Source organism: Rhamphochromis longiceps, linkage group LG6, assembly GCF_057381845.1.
Source record: "Rhamphochromis longiceps isolate RC_006_pf linkage group LG6, R_longiceps_female_GT1.1, whole genome shotgun sequence".
NCBI lineage: Eukaryota > Metazoa > Chordata > Actinopteri > Cichliformes > Cichlidae > Rhamphochromis > Rhamphochromis longiceps.
The window spans coordinates 45839724-45866149 of record NC_140562.1 but is presented as its reverse complement, the minus strand read 5'-3'; the positions used below and the strand labels follow the sequence as shown (position 1 = coordinate 45866149).

The window sequence follows — 26426 nt, the reverse complement described above, 5'->3', positions numbered from 1 at the left end:
TCAATCATTATTTGCTTTATTTTAAATGAACCAGATCATTCAATATGGCACAGAAACAGTGGCACAGTCAAAATTTCTCTCTCTCGCCGCCCTCACCCCTAAAACTTCTCCCTCTTCCTATACAACCAATTGCCACATGTTGCCATATCATTTTTTGATTGTTTGACATTTATTTAGGCCACAAGCAGAGTGCTCGATAGCTTTGGCCTTAGGAAACACAATTTTTATAGTTTCTTCCAGCAGTGAAGGTGACGATAGAAATCAGGAAGAAACATTAGCATTTAGTTTGAAGTCCAGTTTCAACAGAAGTTGAACTGGAGACAGCAACTTGTTGAAATGTCATCTTAAATTGGTCATGTGATTTGGACGCGCTGGTGCGTCTGTCAACCCCACAGGGTTAAAAGTTGGTAAGTAGGCGTATACCTATTAATGACATCAAAGTCTGTTAACATGTTTCATTCTCTGAGCCTCATCAGCCTCTTCTGTAGGACGTCCATCCACCATCCTGGCCTTCAGCAGCACCAGACCCTTCTTGCAGGCTCTCTTTCTCTCTCTCCCCCCCCTTTCAGCCTGGTCAATTCAATTCAGTTTTATTTACACAGCACCAAATCACAACAACAGTCACCTCAAGGCGCTTTATACTGTAAGGTCGACCCTACAATAACACATACAGAGAAAACCCAACAATCATATGACCCCTATGAGCAGCACTTTGGCGACAGTGGGAAGGAAAAACTCCCTTTTAACAGGAAGAAACCTCCAGCAGAACCAGGCTCAGGGAGGGGCGGGGCCATCTGCTGTGATTGGTTGGGGTGAGAGAAGGAAGACAGGATAAAGACATGCTGTGGAAGAGAGACAGAGATTAATAGTAACTAATAATGGCACCAAATATATGTAATTGTAATTCACCAACATACACCATGAGAATTTGCTCACACTGTTGGTGTATGAAACACATTTTTCCTTCTCAGTATTTGTTACTCAAATCATCAAAGGAATCATTGTCCCATCCATATTCTTCCACTTTTCCTTGTCGGGGTCGCCGGGGGGCTGCAGCCTATCCCAGCTAGAGCCGGTAGATGGGAAATCACTGCTCACTCATTTTAACATTAGTGTTTATTTACACATTTGTCACATATTTAGATTCCATTTAGTTTTGTTTTACAATCAGTTTTTGCTAAATAATAACAATAAAATATAAATGTACTTCATCGTGTTTATGGACATGAAACAGCAACTTTAGATCACTGACCACAGCTGGAAAACTAAAGTCATATGAAAGCTAAAATATAACATTGCTTTAAACTTTCACTTACCACAATATGACATTTGGAAAAACCAGTAAGTTTAAAATCATTAGTCAAACCTTTCCACACTACACTATGATAATTGCCCACATGACCCCTTAAACCAGCTAAATGTTTGTCTGTAATTTTCTTATTATACAATGTTGTTACACTGGTGCTACTGGAAATCTTCGATGTGTTGTAATGGGACAGTTTCTGATCTCCTCAGCCTGACCTGTATGCGCTCCACAGGATCATATTCTATCTCTGTTTAATCTCTTAGTACTTCTTGTACTAAGTTTTCTTTTTGTTTAAAGTGTCCTGACTGTGTTCTGTGACCACGTTGTGCAGAGAACTCGTCTCTGTAAATGATTCTCAGTCTTATTAGTCAAACAGCCGGCAGGCTGCTCCTCTTTATGTTGTTTTTGGCCTGCAAAGGCAAAGTAAACCTCACAAAGACCAACTGTTTGTGTGAACGCTTTAAGATCCCACAGCAGTGGAGAAAATTGGAGCACAAATTACTTTTCAAAAATTATTTTTCATTATTTAAATACTTGGTTAGATTTTTTATTTGCCTTCTCCTTGATTAATTAAAATATCAGTTTCATGTTTCTCTTTCAAAAGAAAAAGATATAATTATGTAATATACAATAATTGTAATATAAAGTAATCTGCTAATAAAGTAAAAATTCTTAGCTCTACTCAGTTTGATTGACAGGACAGATGATCAGTGGTGCAGAGTTCGTACCATCATCATTAAGCTCGGGACTGAAATATGGGTGGAGCTTCTCTGTGAAGGAGCAGCCAGTGAACGAGTAGATCAGAGCTGCAGCATCTACGTCATAGAAGGAGACCAGACCCTCCTCATAGTCCACAAACACCCCCACCTTCTGAGGACCAGACCGGAGACAGAGACGGACCGGAGGGGCGGCACAAGCTTTGTACTCACTTCCATCTCTCAGCCACACAGTCCAGAGACCGTCCTCGGGGCTCACTGACATGCTCTTTGTCCTGTTGATCGACTCTGTGGCCACTCCTACATCCCAGTCAGTCTTTCCTTTAACCTGAATTTCAAAGTAAAATCGCAGCGAAGAACTAAGACATCAGAAGGGAGATGACAGCAATGCAGTTTCTGTGCTGGGCTCTGAAACCTGACTGAAACTCTTCAAATAAGCCATTCCTCTGCAGATGATCTGTTAGCTGTTTGACAACTACTCTTTCAAGACAGAGACGGATCAAGAAAATTTGGGGGTCAAAGGGCAAGAGACTTGGTAGGGTGGTACAGCGGTCCCTCGTTTATCGCAGGAGTTACGCTCCAAAAATAAGCCGCGATAGGTGAAATCCGCGAAGTAGCCAACTTTATTTTTTACAATGATTATAGATGTTTTAAGGCTGTCAAACCCCTCACTGCACACTTTATACTCTTTTCTCAGACAGGCGTGAACATTGTCACACTTTTCTTTCTTGTTTAAACTCTCAAAGTTCAAACCTACGTAGAAAAATGAGTCCAGTATTATAGGATGAAACCAAAGGTCAAACCCTGTTTTCAGGTCCAGAACATGAGAGTAGAGCAGCTGCAGAGAATTCAACATTAACGAATCAACGGTACGGAAGTAGAGGAAGCAAGAACAGTAACTTCTACCTTCCCTTAGCATGGCGAGAAGTCCAACTTTTTGTGCGATGGTTAGCATCGTCCTCTGCCTTTCAGGTGCTGCTGCACAGCTGCCTTTGATGGCGCAAAACGTTTCGTCGACATTGTTGTTTGTTGGGGAGAAAACCTACAAACAGTCCAGCACTTCAGAGTCACGCTGCTAGGACATGCCCGTCGTTGCCAAGTTACCTGCTCCTCCCAGGCTGATCACATCCACCTCAGAGGTGGTGAGAATAAACACGAGACCTCCATGATGCTTCAGTGTGAAAACTGTGACGTTTCACTAACGGCGCACCCTGGTGGTAAGAGAACACCACGAAACGGGACGGTGAAGTCTAAACAGTCGAGACCTCAGAGACATCAGGTGATGTGGAAATGTTTTATTCTTACAGATTACAGGCAGAGTCACTGGTTTGGATCGGTCCTTCAGAGCGTCACCGAGACACCTGAACCTGATGCAGCTCTGAATGTCACAGTCGTGCTGAGCAGCTCAGCTAGCAGGAAGTAAATGTGAGTTATTGATCTTTGCTGATTTATCAATGATCAATGATCAGGAAACAAAGGCACGGAATCAGCTGCAGTTAGAAATGTTCCAACAGTTTAACATGAAGGGCGACCGAGACAGAAGCGACTCCATTGGTCACGTGACGGGCCTCGACTGATCGATGCGTTTCAGGCGACGGGTCAGTCTGAGCAGCTACGCTCCGGGGTATTCAAAGACGGCGGCAGCTCCCATCCCGGTCCCGATGCACATGGACACAACGCCGTACGCCCTGCGGGGAACACAAGAGGGCGACAGTGAGAACACGTTTTCAAACGTACGAGGAGGCGAACGCGTGACCGTCGACACCGACCTCCTGCCTCTGCGTTTGAGCTCGTTGAGCAGCGTCACCACCTGCCGGGCGCCGGTGCAGCCCAGAGGGTGACCCAGAGCGATGGCGCCACCGTTCGGATTCACCTTCTCCGGCGGGATCCCCAGCTTCTCCACGCTGTACACCGCCTGAGAGGAAACGCCACCACCAGCAGCGAGACAGAGGTGGAGGCCAAAGGTTAAAGTGATAATCTTTATTTAAAAAGACAAAAGCAAATGAACAAAGTCTGGAGACTGAGAGGTCAAAGGGTAAATTCCTGCATGTGGAAACGCTTTGATGACTTCATACTTTATCTGTACTGTGTTAAAGAGATACTGACTGAAGCTGAACTCGGGCCGTACTGCAACACTGTACCACAAGGTGGCGCACAGAGTCACTGTGATATTTATTTAAAAACAATGTTATCATGCTTGACTCTGATTGGTCAGTAAGACCATCCATCCATTCTCTTCCACGTATCCTTAACAGCCTATCCAAGCTACCATAGGGCAAGAGGCGGGGTCACCCTGGACAGGTGGCCAATCCACCACCAACACAGAGAGACAAACAACCATTCACACGCACACCTATGGGCAATTTAGAATCACCAGTTAACCCCACTGACTGTTTGGACTGTGGGAGGAAGCCGGAGAGAACCCCCACAGACAGAGACTCCACACGGAGAGGCCCCGCCTTCTCGCTGTGGTGCAACCGTGCTGCCCACCACGCCAGTGTGCGACCCGTCAATAAGACTAAAAAAGGGATTGAGTTTATACACACACACACACATAGACTCACATGCTGCCCCCTGCTGGCAGGAGTGTTCGTTTGGAGAGAGTAGCTACCTGCCTGAAGCGATACGTCGTCTCTGAACTCACCTGACTTGCAAAGGCCTCGTTAATTTCAAACACATCGATATCCGCCACAGAGAGTCCTGCATAGAGAAGAACTCAGACATGTTGGACAAACTCACACTTTCCTCCACGTTCACGGGTGAGCTAAGCCCCGCCTCCCAGCTTTAGGAGGAGGCAGGAACCTGTAGGAAACATGCTAACGATACTGGAACAAAGATCTCTGGGTTAATTACGTCTTTCATGAATCTTAATCTGAAGTCGGAGGAGGACACGTCGGCGTACAAACACTTCCTACCTGCCTGCTGCAGCGCTGCCGGGATGGCGTACGCCGGTCCGATGCCCATCACATCAGGAGGGACGCCCACCACCGCGCTGGCCCTCAGGACCCCCAGCACCGGGAGACCCAGCGCCTCGACCGCAGACCTGCGACCGATCAGGACGGCCGCCGCGCCGTCGCTCACCTGGCTGGAGTTACCTGAGACAAACGAGCACGTGAGCTCCTGACGGCCGAGCGAGATTCATTCTGCGGCCCCGCCCGCACTCTGACCTGCTGTGGTGCTGCCGTCGGGCTTGAAGGCCGGCCGCAGTTTGGCGAGCCCCTCCAGCGTCGTCCCCGGTCTCACGCCCTCGTCTCTGCTGACCGTCACCTGACGCTCTTTGCCCTCGTCGTCCACAAACTTGGTGGTAACGGGGACGATCTCGTGGTCGAACAGACCCGCCCTCTGCGCCCGCGCCGCACTGTGTGGAGGAAGGACCGGGATTTGGTTGCAATGGAAACAGAAACAATCCTAAACATGCGTCAGTTTGTTTGACTTGGCTGCTCTAAACACTCAAGTTTTTTCTGCTCTTGCATCTCTGTGATGTCACAGAAGAGGGGACAGAGGCTTCCAGGCAGCCAATCAGAGGAAAGTTAAAGGGGGCTGGCCTTAAAGTGGGGATGGACCGAGCGGATTATTTATGTCACGCGCGGAGTGAAAATATGGAGCAGGAGATTCTTGCGTGTTGCTGAGACGTTCTTACTTCTGCTGGGAGCGGAGCGCGAAGGCGTCCTGCGTCTCTCTGGAGACGCCAAACCTCTCTGCCACGTTCTCCGACGTGATGCTGCAGAACAAACACGACACGTCTCAGTTAAGACAAAAATAACCGTTAACATTTCAGCTGGGAGTCATATTTCAGCTTTTTATAGACGGTAACCGACAAAATGACGCCTGTCAGGAGTGACGCGACTCATTTTTGAATCACTTCAGGATAAATTCTGCAGCTGGTTATGATCAGAACGTCTGCTCACACATGCAGCACTGTGTGAGAATAATTAGTGTTTATCAGCGAAATCAGGAACAATAAATTATGAAACGTCCTCCTTTCAGCTGGACAGGATCTACAATCTGATTCGCCGATGCTCGGCGCGTCGACGATCATAAACAACATCTGGAATTATAAAGCGTCTCACCCCATGGGAATGATGCAGTCTCTGGCTTTGTCGTTGTCCATCAGCCTGGAGCTCAGGTCGCCCGGGTTACCGATCCCTCGCAGCGACATGCTCTCCACGCTGCAAACAAACAGGAAACGCATCACTTCTGTCAGTGTGTCATAAAAACGGTTAACATGTCCACACGCTGCCATAGGAGCTTAATCCCAGTGTATGACCATGACTGTGATCTGCTCAGGATTATTATGGTATGTCCACTTTAATGTACTTTTGATCAATTTATGTTTAGTTTTTAAATCAAATGTGACTTTTTATAAATTCAGATATTATTATTATTATTATTATTATTATTATTATTATTATTATTATTATTATTATTGTGTCAGATTAAAGTTCAAAGAGATCTAAATTAACTGTTTGTGTCTAACCTGTAATTTTCCTGACTCCTTAATTTTATTTCAAATAAGAATTTTTAGAGGAAGAAAACAGATTTGGACTTTTTAAAACCACGACCATCTACTCACTCACTGTTTATAATAAACATTTTAATGAATTATGAGGTAATTATTGGCAGAACTGGGCCTCCGTACATCGATGGCATAGTACATGTCATAAATTAGCTAAGAAAAGTAAAATAGTTCATTATGTGTGTTTATTTAAAAAAATTAAACTTCACCTGTTTACATGAAAAATATTCTTCATGTTTAAAACTCTCAGCTTTACTTGAGCAATTTTTTAACAACATCTGGATCGAGTGTTAAACCCACCCGCAGGCGAGGCCGAGGTCGATGGCTCTGCTCCTGATGGCTCCTGCACACACGGGTCAGAATTCGGTCATTCGGGTAAAAACCGGGCGGTTGGGTTAGTGGGAGCACGGCGGCGTTACCTGCTACGTTAAAGAGCGCCTGCAGGCCGGAGGAGCACTGCCGGTTCACCGTGTAGACGGGCACCGACTCAGGGAAGCCGCTGAAAGGAGGACGGAGCGGTGAGGAGCGCAGACAAACAGCAGGAGAGTGTCAGAGGCGTCAGACTCACCTGAGGAAGTGAGCCACTCGGGCCATCAGTGCGCCGGCGCCGGGCTGGAGCACGTTACCTGAACAGACAGAGGTTACATCTTCACCTACCTGCAGACAGGTGAGTCAGCCGACACATCAGAGCAGACGCGAAGGACAAAGCCTCACCCACACAGACGTCTCCCAGCCGCTCAGGCGACAGTCCGACGTCCTTCAGCACGGCTGACATCACGGCGCTCAGCAGCTCGTCAGGCGTGGTGTCCTGGAGGTGCGGAAAGAGTTAAACAGAACTTTATTCACAGCAAAGCAGAAAATAAATAAAGATCCCACAGCGCCCACCACAGCAAAACACGTTTAAACTTTGAGCCCGAATTTCAACCTTAAAAATATTAATAAAGTGAGGCGCTGTGACTGGAGGTCAAAGGTCATCCTGACCACACGCTGTCAGCCTCACAGAAAATAATCTGCGTGATATCAAACAACACATTCAAATAATTTATATATAAAACACTGTTGTGAGAATTTTCTTTGTATTTACATCCATGTAAACTTTGTTTCTAAATAGAAAACTGATCAAACAACAGCTGCTCTGAACCTAAAGCCGCCTGCTTAAATAAAGCGCGTCTAAAGAAAATAATCTGAAATAAAAAGTAAGATTAATGATAAAGAGACTTAACTGGGCGTCATATTAAGTTTCCTCGGAACTGCAGCTTAAAACCAGTGAAAATCACCGTAAAAACGGCCGTAAAGCAAACTTCGTGGTTTTCTGGCCTCACCTTCGCCACAGTTGGCAGGTAACCTGCACTCACCTTAAAGCCTCCCCTTTTGGCCTTTCCGATCGCGGTCCTGCGGCCGTGAACCACCACCACGTCCTCCGGGGAGCTGCGACTGCTCGCCGCTGTCGCCGAGCCGCAGTCCGACCTCCGTAAGTCCCGCCTGAAGTTCGACGAGCCGCCGGGACGCAGGTGTCCGGAAATGATCTTCAGCCTGTGCATGACGGCGGAGGAGCTGAGAGGAGACTCGCGGAGCGGAGTTCGGCTCCAGACTGGACTCTGAACCCAGAGTCCGCTCCAACAACATCCGGGTTCGTAAAGCCAGGACGGGAGGAGCGGAGGGACAAACAGTGCGCGCGCATGCAGCGGATTTATCAGGTCAGACGAAAAGAATCAGAAAATTTTAATTATCCCCAATTAAGATACGACAGAGCAGCATGTCGATGAGGATAAGGCCAGGGCATAAACAGGCAATAAGAGTGAGATAATAACAAAGGTGGCGCTCCTCCTCCTCTCGGTCCTGCAGGAAATGCAGCGGAGGCGTCGCCCAGAGGGGAGCATTGAAATGCGGGGAGAAGAATGTGAGAGGGGTCGTTGATGATTTTGGCTGCCTGTCTGAGGCCTGTTGGCTGAAAACCTGCCAGAGTTCTGACAGGCCGATGACTGTAGAGCACGCTGATGCAGTGTGCTGCAGTCTGTTCCTGTATGAAGGCTGATGGAGAAGGTCATGATGCTTCCCTGGAAGGCATCGTAAAAAGTCATGATGATGGCTGTGCTGACTCCAAAGGAGTTGAGTTTCCTAAGGAGGTGTAGCCGTTGGTGGCACCTCCTGAGAATCTCCTCTGTGTTGGCAGAGAATCTCAGGAGGTTGTCAAAGATGCTTCCCAGGTATTTGTACTCCTCAGCTACCTCCACTGGCTTCCCGTGACTGAAGCAGCCAGATCCATCTGCCTGCTGGAGAAGGTCACCACCGCATTTCAATGCCTCCCCTCTGGGCGACGCCTCTCTTTGGTTTTGCTCACATTCAAGTTTGGAGCTGTCACACCTCTCTACAAACTCGTGGCCCGTGGTGCTGTGAGGGCCTGACAGCAGTGACAGGAGAACTGTGTCGTCAGCATATTTCACCAGGTGACAGAAAAGCGTTATTATAAGTTAGAACACGTTATTATATGTAGAAACATTGAGGGTAAATCTTTGTTCATTCACATCGAGCCAAAGGTCAGATTATTTATGATTTCATTCAGTATTTAACCATTTTTACTCTTTACGTTTGTAATTTTTAATGAAGTTTTTGTTTTTCTCGTTTCCCAAACATTTTGGAAAAACGTCAGAATTTGAAGCTGTTATGTTGATGTTTGTAATCTGTAATCATGTGAAATAAACTGGATTCTTTCTTTCAAAGTTTGGATTTCATGACCTCCTTTTCCTGCCTGAAAGTTACCAGAAAATATTTGATAAAAAGTAAACTACGAATGAAATGTTTTCATAATTTATTTAATCAGAAAACATTTTTCTTACTTCAAATTTCATTTGTGCTTTCTCGCACAAACTTTGGTTTGATTCGTTTATTAAATCAAAGTTAATGGAAATGCAGTAAAATTCCATTTTTATGTGAATTTTACTGCATTTTTCATGTTTCATTCACAGACTCGCTGGAATCATTTCTTCCCTCTGAAACGTTCAGATGGGATTTTTTTCAGCATGAGACAAAAACAGACTCAGAGAAAAATCCATCAAACCTTTTATTTCCAAATGTGTCACAGTAACACATCGATAAGGCCGCCGACTCACTGCACATTCTGGCTGAAACAGACGACAGGAAACAAACAAACAAACAAACTATGTCTTCGTCTACGATCAAAAAAAAAAAAAAAAAAAAAGTAATTTTTCAGATTACACAAAGAAAAAGAGGAAGACGAGTAGTGTCTGTCACAGAAATCCATTTACACACCTTCAACAAAAACCTAGGATAACATAGGTACACATGTGATTTTCAAAGTAAGAGCCCGAGGATTTTAAACTACAAACTTAAATAGAGTTAAAAATCACAGGAACATTTCAGTGAAACGTCCTTTTAATTGCTTCAAACAAATCAGAAACAGAAAATCAGGAATGTGATGAACCGTCCACGAACACAAACTAAAATAAAACTTTGATTCCTTCATCAACAGCAGGAATGTTTAAGAATCTCACTTTTACAAATTTTATTAAATTCAAACGTTTTCTTTAAGGCAACAAACTGAAAACCTTCAGAGACGCTGCTCGCCCAGTCCTCCCAGTTTATGTTTGGAAGAAGTCCCCAAGTTCCTGAAAAATCTTAAAGCTCTGCTCCAGGAGAAGAAACTGTCTGACCAACCAAAATAAAACAGTTGCATTTGTGGGCTGCTTTATTTATTTATTTATTTATGGCACGTTTGCACCAAAAGGTATTATTGGAAATTCCTGTGTTTAAAAACAAAGTTTAAAACCTAAAACGAACAAAGCGTTCAGCAGAAACGAACAGATGCTGTGACTGAGGCCAACACAGCTGTGCTGAAGCTCAAACAGGGCTGTCGTGTAATACCACTCGGCACCACAAGAGGGCGCAGTGAGACCTGAACCGTAATAAAGCTTCCCAAGAACATGAGGGTGGAACAGAGAAACAGTTCAGGTGAAAACATCTGGAGCAGAATTTCAGGATTTTAAAGTCGCGCGGCGCTGAGCTGGTGAACGTTTATATCAAACGCTCAGGAACCAGATCAGAGAGCGAAATATCCTGACAGCCGTGACAGAGCTCAGAGGAAAAACTCCCACAAACAGCTGAATCAGATTACAGGGAACATATTGTCCTCCTGCTTCAGAGCTGATGTTCACATTCAGACTGCAGCCACACAAAGTCAAATCACTGCTTGTGTCTCTTTAATTATCTGGTTAACGTCCACCGTGAGTAATAAAAGATGTGTTCGATCATCTCAGTGGCTTTTAAAAGCAAACACACTCGTCTGTACTTGCTTTTATCTGGTGACCTGAATATCTGATTGATTGTAGTTTTAGTGTTTAATCAATAGATATGATCGACAGCTTGTGGAAGTCCTCTGTGGTTCTGTGGACTGAACAGACTAACACAAGACCTTTAAACGGGGCTTTCAGACAGGATTGCACAGGTGTTTGTAGTGTGATGTCTGCTGACAGCTGTGGATTAATCTGCCACTGAAAGTAGTCCCGACCAACCTGAAGCCATCGTCTTTTCTTCCAACTCCTACATAACGGAGACGATGAACACAGGCAGCGTTGGAGGGACGTCTTCTTGTTTCTTCACGTTTCCATCGAGTCGTCGTTGTTCCGTCTTTGAGGCTCAGCGAGTCCGTCTTTCCTTCGGTAACTTCCTGAGAACTCCACAGTTTTAAAGTCAACATGGCAGTGAAGCAGGAATCTCTGCGGCGCCCTCCGTTCCGCCCGTCAGGCGTAGAAGATGAGCTCGGGGATCTGGCCTCCCTGCACGCCAGTGCCGTTGGTGCTGTCGGAGGAGCACTGGAACTGGAAGGTCACTTTCCCACACTGCACCTCGGTCATGCCCTCCTGGCCGAAGTAGCTCAGCTCGTTGCCGTCCAGCACTACGCTGGCGGTGTAGAAAGTGTCCGGCTCGATCTGCACCGGGTACTCGAACGACACGGGGAAGGTGCTGCTCGAGCCGTCGGAGAAGTACTTGATGATGCGCTGGGCCATCGGTACGCCCTGGCGCTTCAGCTCAATCTTGGCGTTATATTCGGCCGAGCCGCAGCTGGAGCCGTACAGGCCGAAGCCGGCGATGAAGACGCGCTTGTCGACCGCGAACTGGATGCTGTCGCAGCGACCTCGGTACCGCCACTGGTTGCTCCTGTAAGCGCAAGACTGGAAGCGGTGGCAGCGTTGCGGCGACAGGCCTTTACGCGGTTTGGTGCAGAACAGCAGATCGGGCTTGTTGGCCGCGGTGTACCACAGGAAGATGTCATTGGTCTCGTTGAGCGTGAGCATGCCAGACTGCGCCGCCCCGTTGGCAAAGTCCTCCAGCGCCATGGCGGGGATGCGGATCAGGTAGATGGCCTTACCCAGCACCAGGCGCTTGTTCTCGATGGTTGGCGGCAAATCCTGCCTCTGACACTCGGCCTCGGCCCAGTTCAGCGCCGCCTCGAACACCACCATCTCTTTGGCGTTGAGCGTTTCCCGCCGCAGGATGCTCTCCAGCGTCTGGACGTCGATGTCGCAAAAACCCTCAGAGCGCAGCGCGAGCTCGGCCTGCGCGTCGATCACCTCCCAGCAGCGCTGCGTCAGGTCGGGTTCCTCGAACAAGCAGCTCTGCGACAGCAGCACGCAGGCGTTCTTTGCACTCAGGCTGGTCTCCAGGAAGTTGACGCAGGCTCGTGCCAGATGAGGTACGATGTACTTCTTGGCAGCATAGAGGGTGGCGAGCACCGTGTCGGCGCAAAGGTCGATCTCATCGCAGTAGATGTACCTGCGGAGGCAAAGGCACGGTTGTGGGTGAGCGGTCAGGTGTTTGTGTAACGAGGTAAACAAAATCAAAGGTTGACGCACTTCAACATGGCGAGGAAGGACGGTGGTTCTACGTCGGGGATGCGGATCTCGTCCTGATCCTCGGCCAGCTCGCCGTAGAACATGGCGTGGAAGACGGAGCTGCCGACAGCCAGGACGTACTGCCAGAACAGAGAACAACGAGGACGATGTCAGAGTCGAGAGTTACACTTTGAACACAACGACGCCCTGAGATTATCAAAGCTCAAAGAACAGGAGAACCACAACTGCATTTTATATCCTTTCACAACACTCGTGGTTACTTTAATTAACAATAAAAACAATATTATAAACTTCCAGGAATAACAAAAAACATGATGCTGATGTGCTGAGATTTAAACTGAGTCTAGCTGACGGGGGTGAAGTGGTGGCGAGTTTCAGACACGAGGCGTGGAGCAGCTGAAGGCTTATGGCGAGTAAACACTGGAGCCAGTGATGCTAGATCTGGTTAAAGCGCAGAACTCAAAGCGCTTTATACAACATTCACCCTCCCCCCTCTTAAGTGCTTTCTAGCTAACATTTACACTCTGACGGATGCTTCGGGGAGAAGCTTGGTATGTTGCCCACGGATACTTTAGCATGCAGTCAGAAATCAAACCAAACTTTAATTCATAGATGCCCTGATCTCCGGCCACTGACGCAATGCTCTACATTCTGATTACAGACAAACTGTTCACTGAGTGATTTGACACAGCCTGGTGTTCACATGCGGATCAAGGCTGTATCTGTTCTACGCTCTTTTATGGACCGTGGCATCGTATTTTTGATCCTTTTAGTTGTATGCTCATCTAATGGCTGAGCACTGATTACATACGACAGGCAAACACTTTTAAATTTAAGACTCTCCCATTCGTCGCGGGCTGATCCTTGCTGGAATCTGGGCGACGCCAGCCCGCCCTGACCGGACCCTCCGACCGGCTTCTTCCACCTACCTCTTCCTAACCAAGAAACGCTACAGGAAACGCGGTAGAAGGAGCGGCCGTCGCGTTCGCCTCAGGGTCTACTTTGAAGCCAGAGCCACTGGCTACCCACATGCCAGCCTGGACATTTGATCTTCTTTCCCTCCTTGCAGGAGCGCTCTGATGCTAAGTTGCTCACCCACCGTTCGATCTGCTCGGCTGACCATGAAGCTTACCCTTCCCTTCCTGTGGCATGTTTTCCTGCTGGGGTTTGGATAACATCGCTCCAACGCGGATTTTGCTGAAGCAACCTAAGTGTCCTACGACGCACCACCCGTGGCGATTTAGCCCCTAGGATACGGATGGCATTGCTCAATGTCAGGTCGCTGGTCAATAAGACCTTTCTCTTAAACGACTTCCTCTCCACTAACGGGATTGATGCTTTATTCCTGACTGAAACCTGGATTTGTCCTGGTGAGCTCATCCTTTTTTCCGATCTTCTTCCATCGGATTGTGTCGCTTTTAGCTCACCAAGGATTACTGGTAGGAGTGGCGGCGTAGCCTCGGAGATGACTGCATCCACGACCACACTCTGCGTGGTGGTTTACCGACTGCCTAAATATAGCAAATGTTTTATCACGGACTTTGCTGATCTCCTAGGTTCGGTTCTTTTTAAATTTGGTTGTGTTCTCATTGTCGGTGATTTTATCATACACAGTTGCTGTAAGGATGACCCCTTTGCTAAAGACTTCCTCGCTTTAACGGACTCTTAACCTGGTTCAGTGGGTTAATGACCCAACGCATGTTAAAGGACTTGTTTTTTCATATGGTCTGGACATTTGTGAATGAATATTTTGTCTTCTTTTGCAGCCATTCTTTCCCGAACCTCCTTGAAGCTGTTTGTTGTTATTGTGTTGCTGTGATATTCTGGTTTTATAGTCGGCTCCATGCGAACATGGTTTCTGCTAAACCGCGACAGCCTTTCATTAACTACTGATCGCTCCAGTGTTCAGAAATCAGCTGAGTCTTTAGCTAGAATCATGTGACCACAGATGTCCTTATTCAGCCTGCTCTGAGATCTTACTGAGACCAGTCTGTGCTCCTCACTGTATTTCTGACCTTCAGGCGGTGATGTCCTAACGTTTGCAGAGACTCAGCTGAAAGCATTAGAGTTGATAAAGCTGCCTGAGGAGCGAGCTGGTTGTGAGTGCTGAGCAGAATCTTCTGTGCTCTGAAACTGTCAAGTGTTTGCGTTACCTTGTGTCCGGGCACCCGCTGCGTCCCCCCCGGTGGTCCCACGACAAAGTGAACATCTGCCATCATCTCATTGTTGAACATGACTGAATTCCTATAAGAACACAGCAGTTTTGAGGGTTTGCTTAATGAAAAGACACCAAAGCAGGAGCAACCTGTCAGACCTGCAAACTCATCTTTCAAATACAGAAATGCTGGATGTGTGTCTGAGAAAGCTGCATGATGATTGAGGGTGAACTAAACATCCAGGACCCGTTCTCGGGGCTCTCACATTCTTGCAGCCGAGCATTTTAAAGTAATTTTTAAAAAGTCTTTTGCTTTTTAAATTCCGCTGCTGGCTTTTTCGGAGAGAATTTTAATCCTTTCTCTCTAGTGCTGGATCTCGGCCTCCTCCACACACCCACCTCTCTCTGATGGTGGGGTACAGGCCCTGCCAGTTACAGCTGGTGATGCTGGTGTTGTTGTTGGTGAGGTTCTGCTGCTGGTACTGCTGCACGGAGGCGGCCGGGACCAGCTTCTTGGTGGGAAACAGCTCCGCAGCCATCGTCCTGCAGTCAGACCGCGAACCCGCTCATGGCAGCCCGGGGAGCCGGTGCCACTGGAGGCCGGAGAGGAGAAGAGGAGCGCTGGGAAGAGAAACCAGAGTCTGCTTAAAACCCGCAGGATTTTAGCTGCGCGGAGCTAACATTAGCACAGCCAAACACATCTCGATACTTTCACCAAGTGTTTCAATAAAAGCGACAACAAATGACAAATCTGCAGCAGTAAAACCCCGAACCGGTGTGAGCAGGCAGCCCGACCCCGGAGTCCAAAATAAAAACTCATCTTATAAACGTGTTCCGTTTGTTAGCAGGTTTATGCTAAGCTAACTGAATTATTTGCCACTTTAAAAAGTTCATTTCGCTTCTAAACTTCAGCCGTTTGTTAAATCGGTGCGTTAACACTCACCGTAAAGCCGCACAGATGTGCTTTCAATTATTTCCTCCTCATAAAACACGGTGTGTTGCTTTTTTTGTGCGTTTAGCGGAGCAGCTCTTGTTTCCCTGCAGGAGCCGCAGGCCTGTCAGCCAATCAGAGCGCAGCAGCGCCACACAGAGGCTTCTTCGTTTCCGTTTGGGAATCCAGCCTGAAGGCGAATCAGCGCCACCTGGCGGACCAGCGCTGCTTAAAAACCTGGTTTCTAAACCTTCAACAAGCAGCTTAAAACTGTTAATATTTATTACATAAAATAATAAAAATAATTGATAGCCAGTCTAACTACAGAGTCTGGTCAATAATAATTATAGTGGTCGAGACTTAGATAAACAAGAAATCAACCAATAAGATAGCAGAAAATCTTTAAAAAACCAAACCTATGTGATAATCTGAGAGAAACTAAACTGACCGACTTCAGAGTGTTGTTTTTCCGTCTCTCGTTCCCGTCAACACTTAGAAAACAACAATGAAACCACGCAGGATGATATACAACATATTTCTTTATTGTTACTGATAAATCTGTCACTCTCCCACTCTGAAGGCAAAAAGACACAAAAAAGCCAAAACACAGTGTGTGAACTGTATGTACAGCCCGAGCAGCTCCCGTCGTCCCTCCTGCAGTTTCACAACAAAACACATCCACAGTTTACAGGCAGGATTCAGTCTGGAGTTCAGCTCACAGATTTCATCTGCAAACACTGCACAGAGACGGAGCCGCGTCCCCGAGTTTATCACCGAAGAGGAAGCAATGAGACGTGGTTACAGGAGGACATGTTGGCCTCTGTTAAAGGAGTCAGGATTCATTTTTATTCAGCTTTAAAATAAACTAAAGATATGATGGAAGCAAATTAAAATAAATACATTTTGTGCACATTGTCAAAACTCACACTCTGAAACCTGTTGTTGCTCCACCAGACTTAGAAATATAAATGTGCTCCAGTGTGAGTCTGCTTGTTTTGCTCTGCAGGTTTCTGTCAGCGCTGAGAGAAAACCCGGCAGAACAGAACAAGAAGGAGAGCAAATTTAATCAGTTACACTCAGTGAAGCTGAAAGTCTTCAGTTCATCCAGATGAAGACGTATGAAAGACTGACGACAAACTGAAACTAATTTTGGGCAACAGAAGCTTCATAAGTGAGCGAGCGGCGTCTGTGCAGATTAGTACAAATCTTTAAACTTCTGAACCATTTAGGAACTCAGCGCTGACTCCATGTTGCTCTCAGCGGGCAGCTGAACATCATTTTCAACAAACTATGAATGTTTTTGGCAACTTTGCAACATAAAAATAAAAGCTGCCATCACACGTGTTCAATCTAAAGCTGTGCTGTCGTCACTGAGAAAAGACTGAGACATTTAAGAAGCTGAAAACCATCAAACGTTTGTTATCTTCGACACACGACTACACGACGCAGACGCTCTACAATCTGTCAAACCGATGAGTTGTTTTTGTTTAACGGGATGAGGCAGTGAGGATTGAAAACGTCCACAACTTCCTTTTATGGAAGAAAAAAACAAAAACGAATTGAATTGATTCATTTTAATGCAGAAATCAGCCAACTGTGTGGATATGCCCTTACTTTGGAAACCAAACAGGAAGTTGGTTTGAAGCTCGTATCGCGGACAAAACTTTTGAAAACAGCCTCGAACACAGACGCGTGCAGGTAAAGGTGAAAGTCGTGGATAAAAAGCTTTTACAGGAAGCGTTCACGTCTCTGTACAGACTGCATTCATGCTCCACACGAGTTTACAGGAAACACTCAACCTTTGAACTTTCTGCTCACCGACCCGTTGAAACCGCCCTAAATACACTCTTTACACCAGTTAATAAATAGATTTGCTTTAATACCTAAAACTGTACACACATATATCTGTTAAGTCTTTGTACACGCCGACCGTTTCACACCACGATGGGAAGCAGCTGCTTTCTGAGACGATGCGTTTGGTTAAAAAACACAGAAGTCGTTAAAACATCAGCAGAAACCCCGAAAAGAAGAAACGACACGTTCAAGTAAAACAGAATAAAAAAGATCCGCCTCACGGCGCACAAACCGAGCTGCAAAGCAGATCTGCGGGCGCAGCACAGGTGTTACTCAGGTATGTTACAAGAAGGTAATTAGCATTGGCAACAGCAGGCGTCGGGATGAGTCGGAGGCGTCCGGGCCGATCCGTCTGATTTCTGGGGAGAACAGCGTCGCCGCAGGGTCACGCCCACAAAAGCAGCCACATATCTTACAACCCGTGAGTGAGTGAGGAGAACCTTCCAGGTGAGGTTTCCCAAAAAGTCCCTGTTAGCGCCGCTCAGGGTTTGGAACAGAGCGCTCAGCGGATCAGAGATCGATGAGCAGCGTCTCGGAGGAGGAGGAGCCAAAGAAACCCCATCAGAGCTCAGGTGCAGCCAAACGGCCTCTGTTGTCCAGTGAAGGATTACTGCTCAGTCCCAGCAGGTGGCGCCCTCTCAGGTTAACCCCGCCCTCTCCAGTGAGGACCTTCATGTTCGGATGTTTGGGGCTGGAGCCAATCAGGCGCCGATTCTCTTTAATGTTGCTTCCCAACGAGCGCCAGTCATCGCCAACAGCAGGGACGAGAACCTGATGGACCCAACTAGGGACGGCGACCGTGATGGGCCAAAGTTCCTGCCTGTGTGGGCGTGGCTCAGGTGGAGCACATTAAAGGCAGGGACAGATCCAGGACTGTCCTCGCCGCCGCTCAGCTCAGGACGGACAGACTAACAAACGGAGGTCGTGTGAAGGTTAAACTTGGCCGCCATCACCTCCCCGTCCCGACTCGTCTCCGGCGTCTCGGGTTTCTTCTGAGCGTCCGACAGAAAGAAGGCACATTACGATGAGACGTCTGCGGCGAGCCCGGAGCTGTTCGAGGGAGAACACACGCCGCGGCCTACCGCGTGATAACTTCTTCCCCTCACTCAGAGGTCAGTTTGTTTTGTGGATCCAGGCCAGCCCGAGTCCAGCAGGGGGCGGGGCTTAACATGAGAAGAATCTTAAAGGGGGGGGGCGTGGGGGGGATTGAGTGGGGTCACCTTCTGCAGAGGAAGCGACCTCCATCTGTCCAAAAATAAGAACCCCACCGAGAACGTTGGGGCGGTCAGCTGACCACATTCAGGTCATACGAAGACTTTGGCGAGCGCGTCGGCCCCGGCGCTGCCGATGTAGCACTTGGTGGGATGGAACGCCACGTCGTGGATGGACTCCTCGAACTTCTTACGATGTGCTGTGAACTCCTGGATGCAGGTTTTACTCTCCATGTTCCACAGACGGATCGAGCAGTCGTGACCTGACGGGAAGAGAGACAGCCAATCAGCACAGAGCAGCACTGTAAATAAAGATGGAGGCCGTTACAGGACAAACAAACGATTGTTATTGTTGTTACATGGATACGTTTGTGTTTTTCATCATAAACGGACACTTCCTGGTTTCCTGATGCTGCGATTGGCTCGGCTGTGAGAACAGCGCGTTTTACTCCAGAGCTCTTAGAGTGAAAATAATAAATACAGGAAGTACCCGTAGGCTCTTTATAAAGTCTGATAATATTATGGGATGTGCCAGCTGGCGTGCGCTCGGATACTTACTTCCTGACATGAGGTAAAGGCCGTTTGGATCCACAGCGAGACTGGTGACAGCGTCCAGGTGGGCGACCATGGCGTGGATGAGCTTACCTTCAGTTTGAAACACGGTTAAAGTTTAAATTTGATCTGCGAGGCAACGAAAGAAGCGAAGCTGAGGACACGTCACAGCGTACCTGTGTTGTTATCGAAGAACTGGATGTGGCGGTCCTCCTGAGCGGTGATGGTGATCGGCAGCGTGGGATGGCTCAGCACTTTGTTGATCTTGCAGGGAGCTTCTGCGTGGAGGCGGGCGTGAGGAGGAAGGAGAACATTAGCAGTAAATACGTGTAAGCGTCAGAGCATCAGCTCGGCCTGCGGACGGCGCCGTGACACCGACGACGCTTCGAAACGGCAGCAGAATTAACTGGCAGACGCACAAACGAAAGTCTCTGCGAACTTCTTGTCGACACATCTGAAGCCTGCTTCATCCTGCTCATTGGTGAACGTGATTTAGAGGCGGAGCTCTGCAAACGCCGTTGGGACGCAGAGCAAAACAAACGTCGTAAACTCAGATTTTACTCACAGCAGAACAAAGAAAACGGAGCGGAGACATTTTTAGAAAGAGACGGCCGGAGGAGCCCTCAGCAGCTGATCGGGTGTCAGCAGGTCGGTCACATGATCGGGGATAAACAGACTCACGCGGACGGTTCGTTTCCTCAGTTTGAACATGTGACGTGTTTCTGTCGTGAGTAAAATGTCTGTTTTTATTCACGCTCTTTGTTCTCGGGTTGTAAATACTCGCCGAGCTCGTGGTCGTACCTGGAGGACCGGCCGACTCCAGCTTCAGGACGAGCTGCTGCGTCTCCATGTTGAAGAGTCCGATGTGTCCGGTGTCGAAGGACGTCACCATGTGAGCCGGCTCGCTGCTCACCAGGTCGACCGAGGTCGGGACTCCGAGCTCTGAGAGAGAGGCAGAGACTCAGCACAGCGCCACTTAAGCTCCTCCTCCTCGAGGAGTAACTAAAGGGACATAAAACTGCGCCTCCTTGAAGCTGCGGTGCAGATGTTCTCACAGATGTTCTCTTACCTCCTCGCTCGTTGAAAACAGCGAGAGACGGCGAGGTGTCGGCGGCGCTCCACAGCCGCACCGTCCCGTCGGCCGAGCAGGAGAGGAGGCGGCGGTGAGCCGAGCTGTAGACCACACCCCACACCGCGTCCGTGTGACCGCACAGCGCCCCCCGCAGGACGGACGGCTCTGCAGAGGAAACGAGAGCAAATCCTCACGTGAAGATGTGAACACAGAGCACGACGAAGGCGTGTGCTGGGAGGAGCCGGGTCGTACCATACGAGTCGTAGGGGTCGATGTTGGGGTTGGGGGTGTTCCAGCTCTGAATGGTGCCGTCTACGCCCCCGCTGAAGCACTGCTCGCCGCTCGAGCTCATGGTGACGCACAACACGGCTCCGCTACAGGACGAAATCAGAATGACAGACACTTACGTTGGTTTTATGACCGCATGAACGGAGTCGGGCTGAAGGTGGGCGGTGCTGGGAACGCTCCCACGCTCACCTGTGGGCTCGGAATGTGTAGATGGGCTCCACATCCAACGCCGCGCACCTGAGGACCGAAGCAGAGGAGTGAGACCGCCGGCTTCTAAAAGCCGTGTTCGTTTGTCCTGTAACATCAGCTCAGGCTGCAGACTGCACGATGCCACAGAAGCCCCGCCCAACTGCAGTTTAAACCTGTTTGTGAGGGGCAGCCAATCAGAGGAAAGTTTGCTTAACCCTTTAGAGCCGGTCGGAGCGGACACGCTCCATTTTGCGTAACTATTTTTAAATCCCAGTAGCTCTGCAACCACGTAAGCTAGCGCAATAAAAAAATTTTTGCATATGAAACCGGAGGAGTTGTACTTACATCTGATGCCATCAGTTTGTCCTCGGTCACGGTTTCCTTCCACATATAGCTTTACAAAAACTGCATGAAAGCACTTGCAGCAACAAAAACATAATATTCCAGAAACAGCTTTGCCGATCGATCAGCTGTTTGTAACACTTCCTACGTCCATCAGCGCGAACTATCGCATGACCACATGACCTGCCCGAAACCGGAAGTGATGTCATTTTGCGGAAATGTAGTTTTTTACCATCAGGGCCTCATGAGCCTATACTGGTGTTTTTAAAAGTTATGTTTGACTTTATGACTTTGTGTCGTTTCTGGGATGCTGAGGACTCATATTGCACTGCTGGAAATAGTTTATTTTGATGCATATGCTGCTTTTTTGCAAATTTGCATTATAATATTTATTTTTGTTTTTCCTGCAGTGTATAAAAATTTGTGTATTTCAAAAATAAAATTATGAAGACACTCAAAAACTAGTTTGTGAAACTTTTTTGTATTTACAGTTTTGAGGGATAAGCCTCTTAAATTTCTCTAACTAGAAATATATGTTAAAAAAACAAAAAGATTTTCAATTTTTTTGTAGTTTATTGCACTTTTTTGCAATTTATGTAATTACTATGCACCTAATGCAGACATATTATTACAATTTGGGCTGTAATGGTTGTATTGATGTATAGCAGCTTGAAATGCTCCAAAAAATGGCTCCACAGCAGGTAAACATATAATATAAGCTCTGGCGGACTTGGTTCTATGTCAGGTCTTAAAGGGTTAAAGGGAGAGGAGCTACAACGACTCGTTTCACAGAGGGGATAAACCGAGGCTCAGGATCATAATCAGAGGAGGATTATTTTGAGGAATCATGCAAAGCTACGTTAGCAGAGTCTACATTTGGATCCACGAGCCAGGCCAGCAGTCCCTCTCAGAGCGTTTTCAACTTCAGGGGCGGTATCTCGCTCAGGGGGACCGCCGCCGTTCGACCCCATGACCTTCCGATCATGGGGCCACTCTACACAACCACTCTGCCTACTGAGCTGTCCCTGCCCTGTTTCAGAGAATACGTGTGTGATGGCAAAACGTGGAGTCTCACTTCTTGGCGGGCGCCGTCTTCTGGAGGTTCCACAGTTTGAGGGTGTGATCCTCGGAGGCGGTGACCAGAACCGGCTCCACCGGGTGGAAGGCCAGACTGCGCACCGAGTCAAAGTGGCTCCGCAGGGTAAACTTCGGGTTCCACGTCTTCCTCAGTGCATCTTTGTTGTTGGCGATCTGAGGGAGGGAAAAGGTCTCATTAAGCTCTCTGATAGGTTAGAATCAGCTGTGGGGGCGGAGCTCTATGTCAGGGTGCAGGAGCACTGTGGAAACACTCCTTGAATATTCAAAACAAAACAAACCACGAGTGGAATCAGGTTTTACTCGCTGCTCTTCATCTTTTCTTTCTGGGATTACGTCCACGAGGGGGCGTGGCCTGAAGCAGCCTGTGACAGGTTAACGTTACTCACGTCGTACATCAGGCCCTCGGCCTCGTTAGCAACGGTCAGTCCGGCCAGCTCTCCCAATCCGAGCTCGTTAGAAACCGCCTCGTCCACTCTGCCCAGAATGAACGACTTCCCCGACGACGGCAGGAACGTCATCGCCTCTGCAGGACGGAAACAGGAAACGTTTGAACATTCACGTCACTCACACATGACCGCTGAGCCGAGACGGAGGGAGGGCTACCATCATCGGGGCGTCCGACTTCGTGCTCGTTCAGCCTGGGCACGCTCGACCGAGAGGGGGGCGTCACGGCCGGCTGCATGGAGGGCAGGTCCTCGGCGTCCCGCAGGTTAGCCAGCATGTCCTGCAGCTTAGACCGGTTTGGTCCTGCAGGAGGAAGAAGAGAGACGAGAGAGGATGAGGAGGGGACAGGAAGCCCGATGAAGGCGGGAGAACAACGACGTTTGGAGGGAGAGATGAAAAATAAAACGTAAAACGTGAAGATGGAAAGAAGGAGCGGCAGCGGCTCTGCGAGGCATCGATGGCAAACAAAAGCAGAGAAACAAAGAAGACGAGCGAAGAGCAGGAAGGACACAAACCTGCCGGACAGACGGCGACACGATGCAGATGAGTCGCTGCCATCGCAACACGAGCACGGACGGAAACCAACAGGAAGTAAAAAAACCTGAAGATAACCCAAAGAACATAACCTGACGCAAACCAGGGCGCAGTTTCCACAGCGCAATAAAGTTTCCTACAAATCATCTCAGTTTGAAAAGCACACTGATGGTCCAGCTGTGAAGGAGGACACTGTGGTATCTGCACATCTGGACGGCGTGAGCATTAAAGCGGCTCAGGTCTTACAACCTTCCACTCCACCGTCTTACGCTCCAGCACAACCAGAGCGCCACGCCTCAGTGACTGCAGTTCCTCTAACATGCAGCAGAGGCAGCAGTGAGTCAGTCCCCACAGACTCGTGTTCAAACTTTACAGCAGAAACAAACGTGTTTACAGCCTGATACACAAACTGTTTGATCTCTCTGTAACCTGATAACTCATTTAAAGTTTGCATTATGAGGGGCGTGGCCTCTTTGACTGTCACCTGCAGCTGCTAGCTGTCTGCTAGACTTCACCTCAGCTAACTGTCGTCCCTCGACTGTTCATCTTTTGTATACAGCCTCCTAACTGACCCTTGAAACGGTTGGATGCTACGACAGCTTCATTCATAAACCAAACAGAGGGTGGAGGCGAATCCTCCAATGAGATTTCCCAAATAACAAAGCTGCCATCTAACATGTGACACACAGAGGACCAGTGATGGGACTGAGGCGATGTGAGGAGGGAAAACTTAGAGGTGGAAAAGAGAATAAATAGTTTATTACTACAGGAAGAGGGTGAGGGGAACAAAAGGTAAAGAGGGTGAGGAGGGAGGATGAAGCACAGGCCTGCAGCACGACTTACTCTTCACCCCCTTCTTGCCCTTGCGTTCCTTCCTGTACTGCTCCTTGAGCTGGGCTATCAGCCCCTGGTCCACATCCCAGGCCATTTCACCCAGAGGAGACTGCTCTTCCTTCTCTACAGGACGGAGGGGAGGAGGCGGGGAGGAGGGGAGGGAGGAGAAGGGAGGGAGGGAGGGGAGGCAGAAACATGTTGTGAGTGTCTGGATGCAGTACAGTTCAAATCCATCCCTGAGGGAGACGTGATGACGAGCGAGGAACCTCAGACAGACGGGGGTAGCCCAGCTACGCTGTCGCTTTCATCTGCCAGCTGACCTCGCTCTACGGCGCCCCCTGTGCTTTACACACGTGTGCAGAGCCAGGCCAGCGGTCCCTCCCTCCTGTGAAACCTCGGCTAACCGCGTCCCGCGGAAACACGACGACGGCTGCAGAGGCAGCGAGTTGAGCGCCTCCTACAGGCGAGAAGGATGCAAAGATTCCTCCTGTACCATTCATCCCAGATAACCTCAACCAAAGACGAAGGCGACCTCACAGAATCTGCTCACCGTCTTACATCAACTTTAAAAATGTGCTGAATCTGTGTCTGTACGAGCGGGTCCAGGATTAACGATGTTTTTGTCCCTCGCAGAAAACACTCAGACCCAGAAGGAATCAGCTGGACGCTTCGTCCCACGTGAAGCTGAAAGCGTGAACGCGCTTTTTTCACATTTCCTCCAGTGAATCATCAGAGAAATCAAACATTCACATCGTGATGCAGCGAGTTGATCTGCGCCGTCTGAACAGCTTAAAGGTGTTTTTCACGCTCAAGTCATGAGACAAAGGATGCTTTCTGTAAAAAACCATGAGAGTCGAGACGCAGTCAGTTTATTCTGTTTCCTGTTAATCCTGCAGTTATTCACCTTCTTCTGTTCATGAGCTTCTACATTTTAAACAGTAAACCGGCTGTTCAGACTCTGCCTCTCCTCCGCTGTAGGGGGCGCAGTTCCACAGGTGTAGAAGCAGTCTGATGGGGACAAGCATTATCTGTACAAGGTCAAAGGGCACACCGGGCTCCACAGATAAGCGTGCAGTGACGGAAGCTGCCATGGTAACGGCGAGCTGAATGAAAGGTGAGAGGACGATGGAGCTGAGACGGGCAGCTCCATCATAACCGAGCAGCCAAACGGGTTTTATCTGCGCTCGGCTGCTGTAATATCTCAGTGTGAAGGCGGAGGCAGCGTCACAGACCGCACTTCAAGATGGAAACGGCGTTAAAGTGGAGACGAAGCTCGGCGCTGCGGCCTTTCACGCCGTGAGCACACAGCACTGCGGTGAGACCCGCTGCACTGAGTCAGCGCTCCTTTACTATCTCGACTCGAGTGTTGAATCACCGAGCGCGTGGGGAGCTCTCCGTCATTGGCCGAATGACACTGGACCGGTTGCTAAGCAACAGCAGAAAAAGGGTTTCTTTATGTAAACACAGAGGACGGCGGGTCAGGACGAGCTTCGGTTTGTTTTACCTTCACGAAAAAGACGTCTGCAAAAAAGAGCTGAAACGTAACTTTATTACAAACTCGTTTAAAAACGATCAGAATTAAACTCACAGCTTTCACAGGTGCTGCACGGATGCTTGACAAAACAAAGACACTTCCTGTTTGCTCTTTCTAACCTCACTCCTCCAACTTATTAACTAACATTAAGAAAAGTTTCTAAAGGTCAAGTTTGCCTCAAATCTGCCAGTGACCTGCAGGTCGCTGTAGACAGAAAACTGGAGTTCCACAGGGCGCGACTGCGGGTCCTCCTGCATTCACGCTCTGAACTCCGGAGTCGTCTTTTACCACTGTGGTTAAAGCTTCACTCGCTAACGTTCTGATGCTCTGAAACCCATCGGGCGACTCACCCCACTCGCCGCTGTCATCCCCGCTCCTTGACTCGGGCGATCCGTCCAGCTCGTCTGGACTCGCCAAGAAATCAAAACCCTTCAGCGCCTCCTCCGTGTCCAGGTCATCGCTGAGGTCAGAGGTCGTGGAAGACGGCGTTGACGAGTGTTTCTTTCTCACCATCTGTGCAAAGGTAAAGCCACGTTTTTATAGCTGATGTTTACAGGTTTTAAGTTTTACACGTGCCCGGAGGTCACGCAGCGGGAGAAACGTGACTGCTGTCAGTCGGCGCGTCAAAGTGGCTACAAGGAGGAAACCGTCCTGCTCCAGAAGACACCGACGAATCTGTAAATATTTGCCATTTGAGGACATTCGCCTTCAAAGTAAAAGCCTTGTCTTACTGCTGAAGCACACACGTTTCAACAGGCTCAGCTTTTACTCTGAAGGCGAGCGCTCGCAGATATGCAGCCCAAGCAATGATGGTGGAGATGATGGAGTTCCAGGCTGGGCAGCACCTGCAGCACCCACACGAGCTCCATAAATGCTTCTTATGACGACAATATTATTACTTAAAAATCACACGTGGTCTCAGTTTGGACATGAAAAACATAAACGTGCCGTTTCCAGATTTTTACAGACTGAAAGCTGTG

The 26426-nt window shown here is 48.4% G+C and overlaps 4 protein-coding genes across 5 annotated transcripts in view; all 4 read right to left on the bottom strand.

Moving 5' to 3' along the window:
• Positions 1-1984: 1984 nt before the first annotated feature.
• LOC146668913 (E3 ubiquitin-protein ligase TRIM21-like) lies at positions 1985-2977 on the bottom strand. The gene is made up of 3 exons (XM_085408862.1): positions 2929-2977; positions 2688-2775; positions 1985-2381 (listed from the first exon to the last, which is right to left on the bottom strand). The coding sequence occupies exons 1-3, from the start codon at positions 2975-2977 to the stop codon at positions 1985-1987; spliced, it is 534 nt and encodes a 177-aa protein (XP_085264988.1).
• Positions 2978-3518: 541 nt separating this feature from the next.
• Positions 3519-8179, bottom strand: acaa1 (acetyl-CoA acyltransferase 1). The gene is made up of 12 exons (XM_085408215.1): positions 7894-8179; positions 7253-7346; positions 7107-7164; positions 6958-7037; positions 6839-6881; positions 6093-6191; positions 5663-5743; positions 5190-5380; positions 4938-5117; positions 4667-4722; positions 3792-3937; positions 3519-3710 (listed from the first exon to the last, which is right to left on the bottom strand). The coding sequence occupies exons 1-12, from the start codon at positions 8077-8079 to the stop codon at positions 3635-3637; spliced, it is 1290 nt and encodes a 429-aa protein (XP_085264341.1). The 5' UTR covers positions 8080-8179; the 3' UTR covers positions 3519-3634.
• A 1407-nt stretch (positions 8180-9586) lies between these two features.
• Positions 9587-15664, bottom strand: LOC146668911 (BTB/POZ domain-containing protein 3-like). The gene is made up of 5 exons (XM_085408211.1): positions 15507-15664; positions 14963-15184; positions 14562-14652; positions 12409-12527; positions 9587-12328 (listed from the first exon to the last, which is right to left on the bottom strand). The coding sequence occupies exons 2-5, from the start codon at positions 15100-15102 to the stop codon at positions 11296-11298; spliced, it is 1383 nt and encodes a 460-aa protein (XP_085264337.1). The 5' UTR covers positions 15103-15184; positions 15507-15664; the 3' UTR covers positions 9587-11295.
• Positions 15665-18534: 2870 nt separating this feature from the next.
• LOC146668910 (striatin-like) overlaps positions 18535-26426 on the bottom strand; it is a 32595-nt gene continuing 24703 nt past the window's right edge. Inside the window, exons 7-18 of one of the 2 annotated variants that reach the window (XM_085408187.1) lie at positions 25797-25959; positions 23922-24035; positions 22704-22847; positions 22487-22623; positions 22078-22253; positions 20661-20708; positions 20436-20557; positions 20181-20348; positions 19913-20053; positions 19288-19389; positions 19118-19204; positions 18535-18822 (exon numbers count right to left, since the gene is read on the bottom strand). In XM_085408187.1, coding sequence (XP_085264313.1) covers positions 18653-18822; positions 19118-19204; positions 19288-19389; positions 19913-20053; positions 20181-20348; positions 20436-20557; positions 20661-20708; positions 22078-22253; positions 22487-22623; positions 22704-22847; positions 23922-24035; positions 25797-25959 — 1572 coding nt within the window. In that variant the 3' untranslated portion in view covers positions 18535-18652. The remainder of the gene's footprint in view (positions 18823-19117; positions 19205-19287; positions 19390-19912; positions 20054-20180; positions 20349-20435; positions 20558-20660; positions 20709-22077; positions 22254-22486; positions 22624-22703; positions 22848-23921; positions 24036-25796; positions 25960-26426) is intronic. The other variant, XM_085408189.1, reaches the window with a different exon arrangement.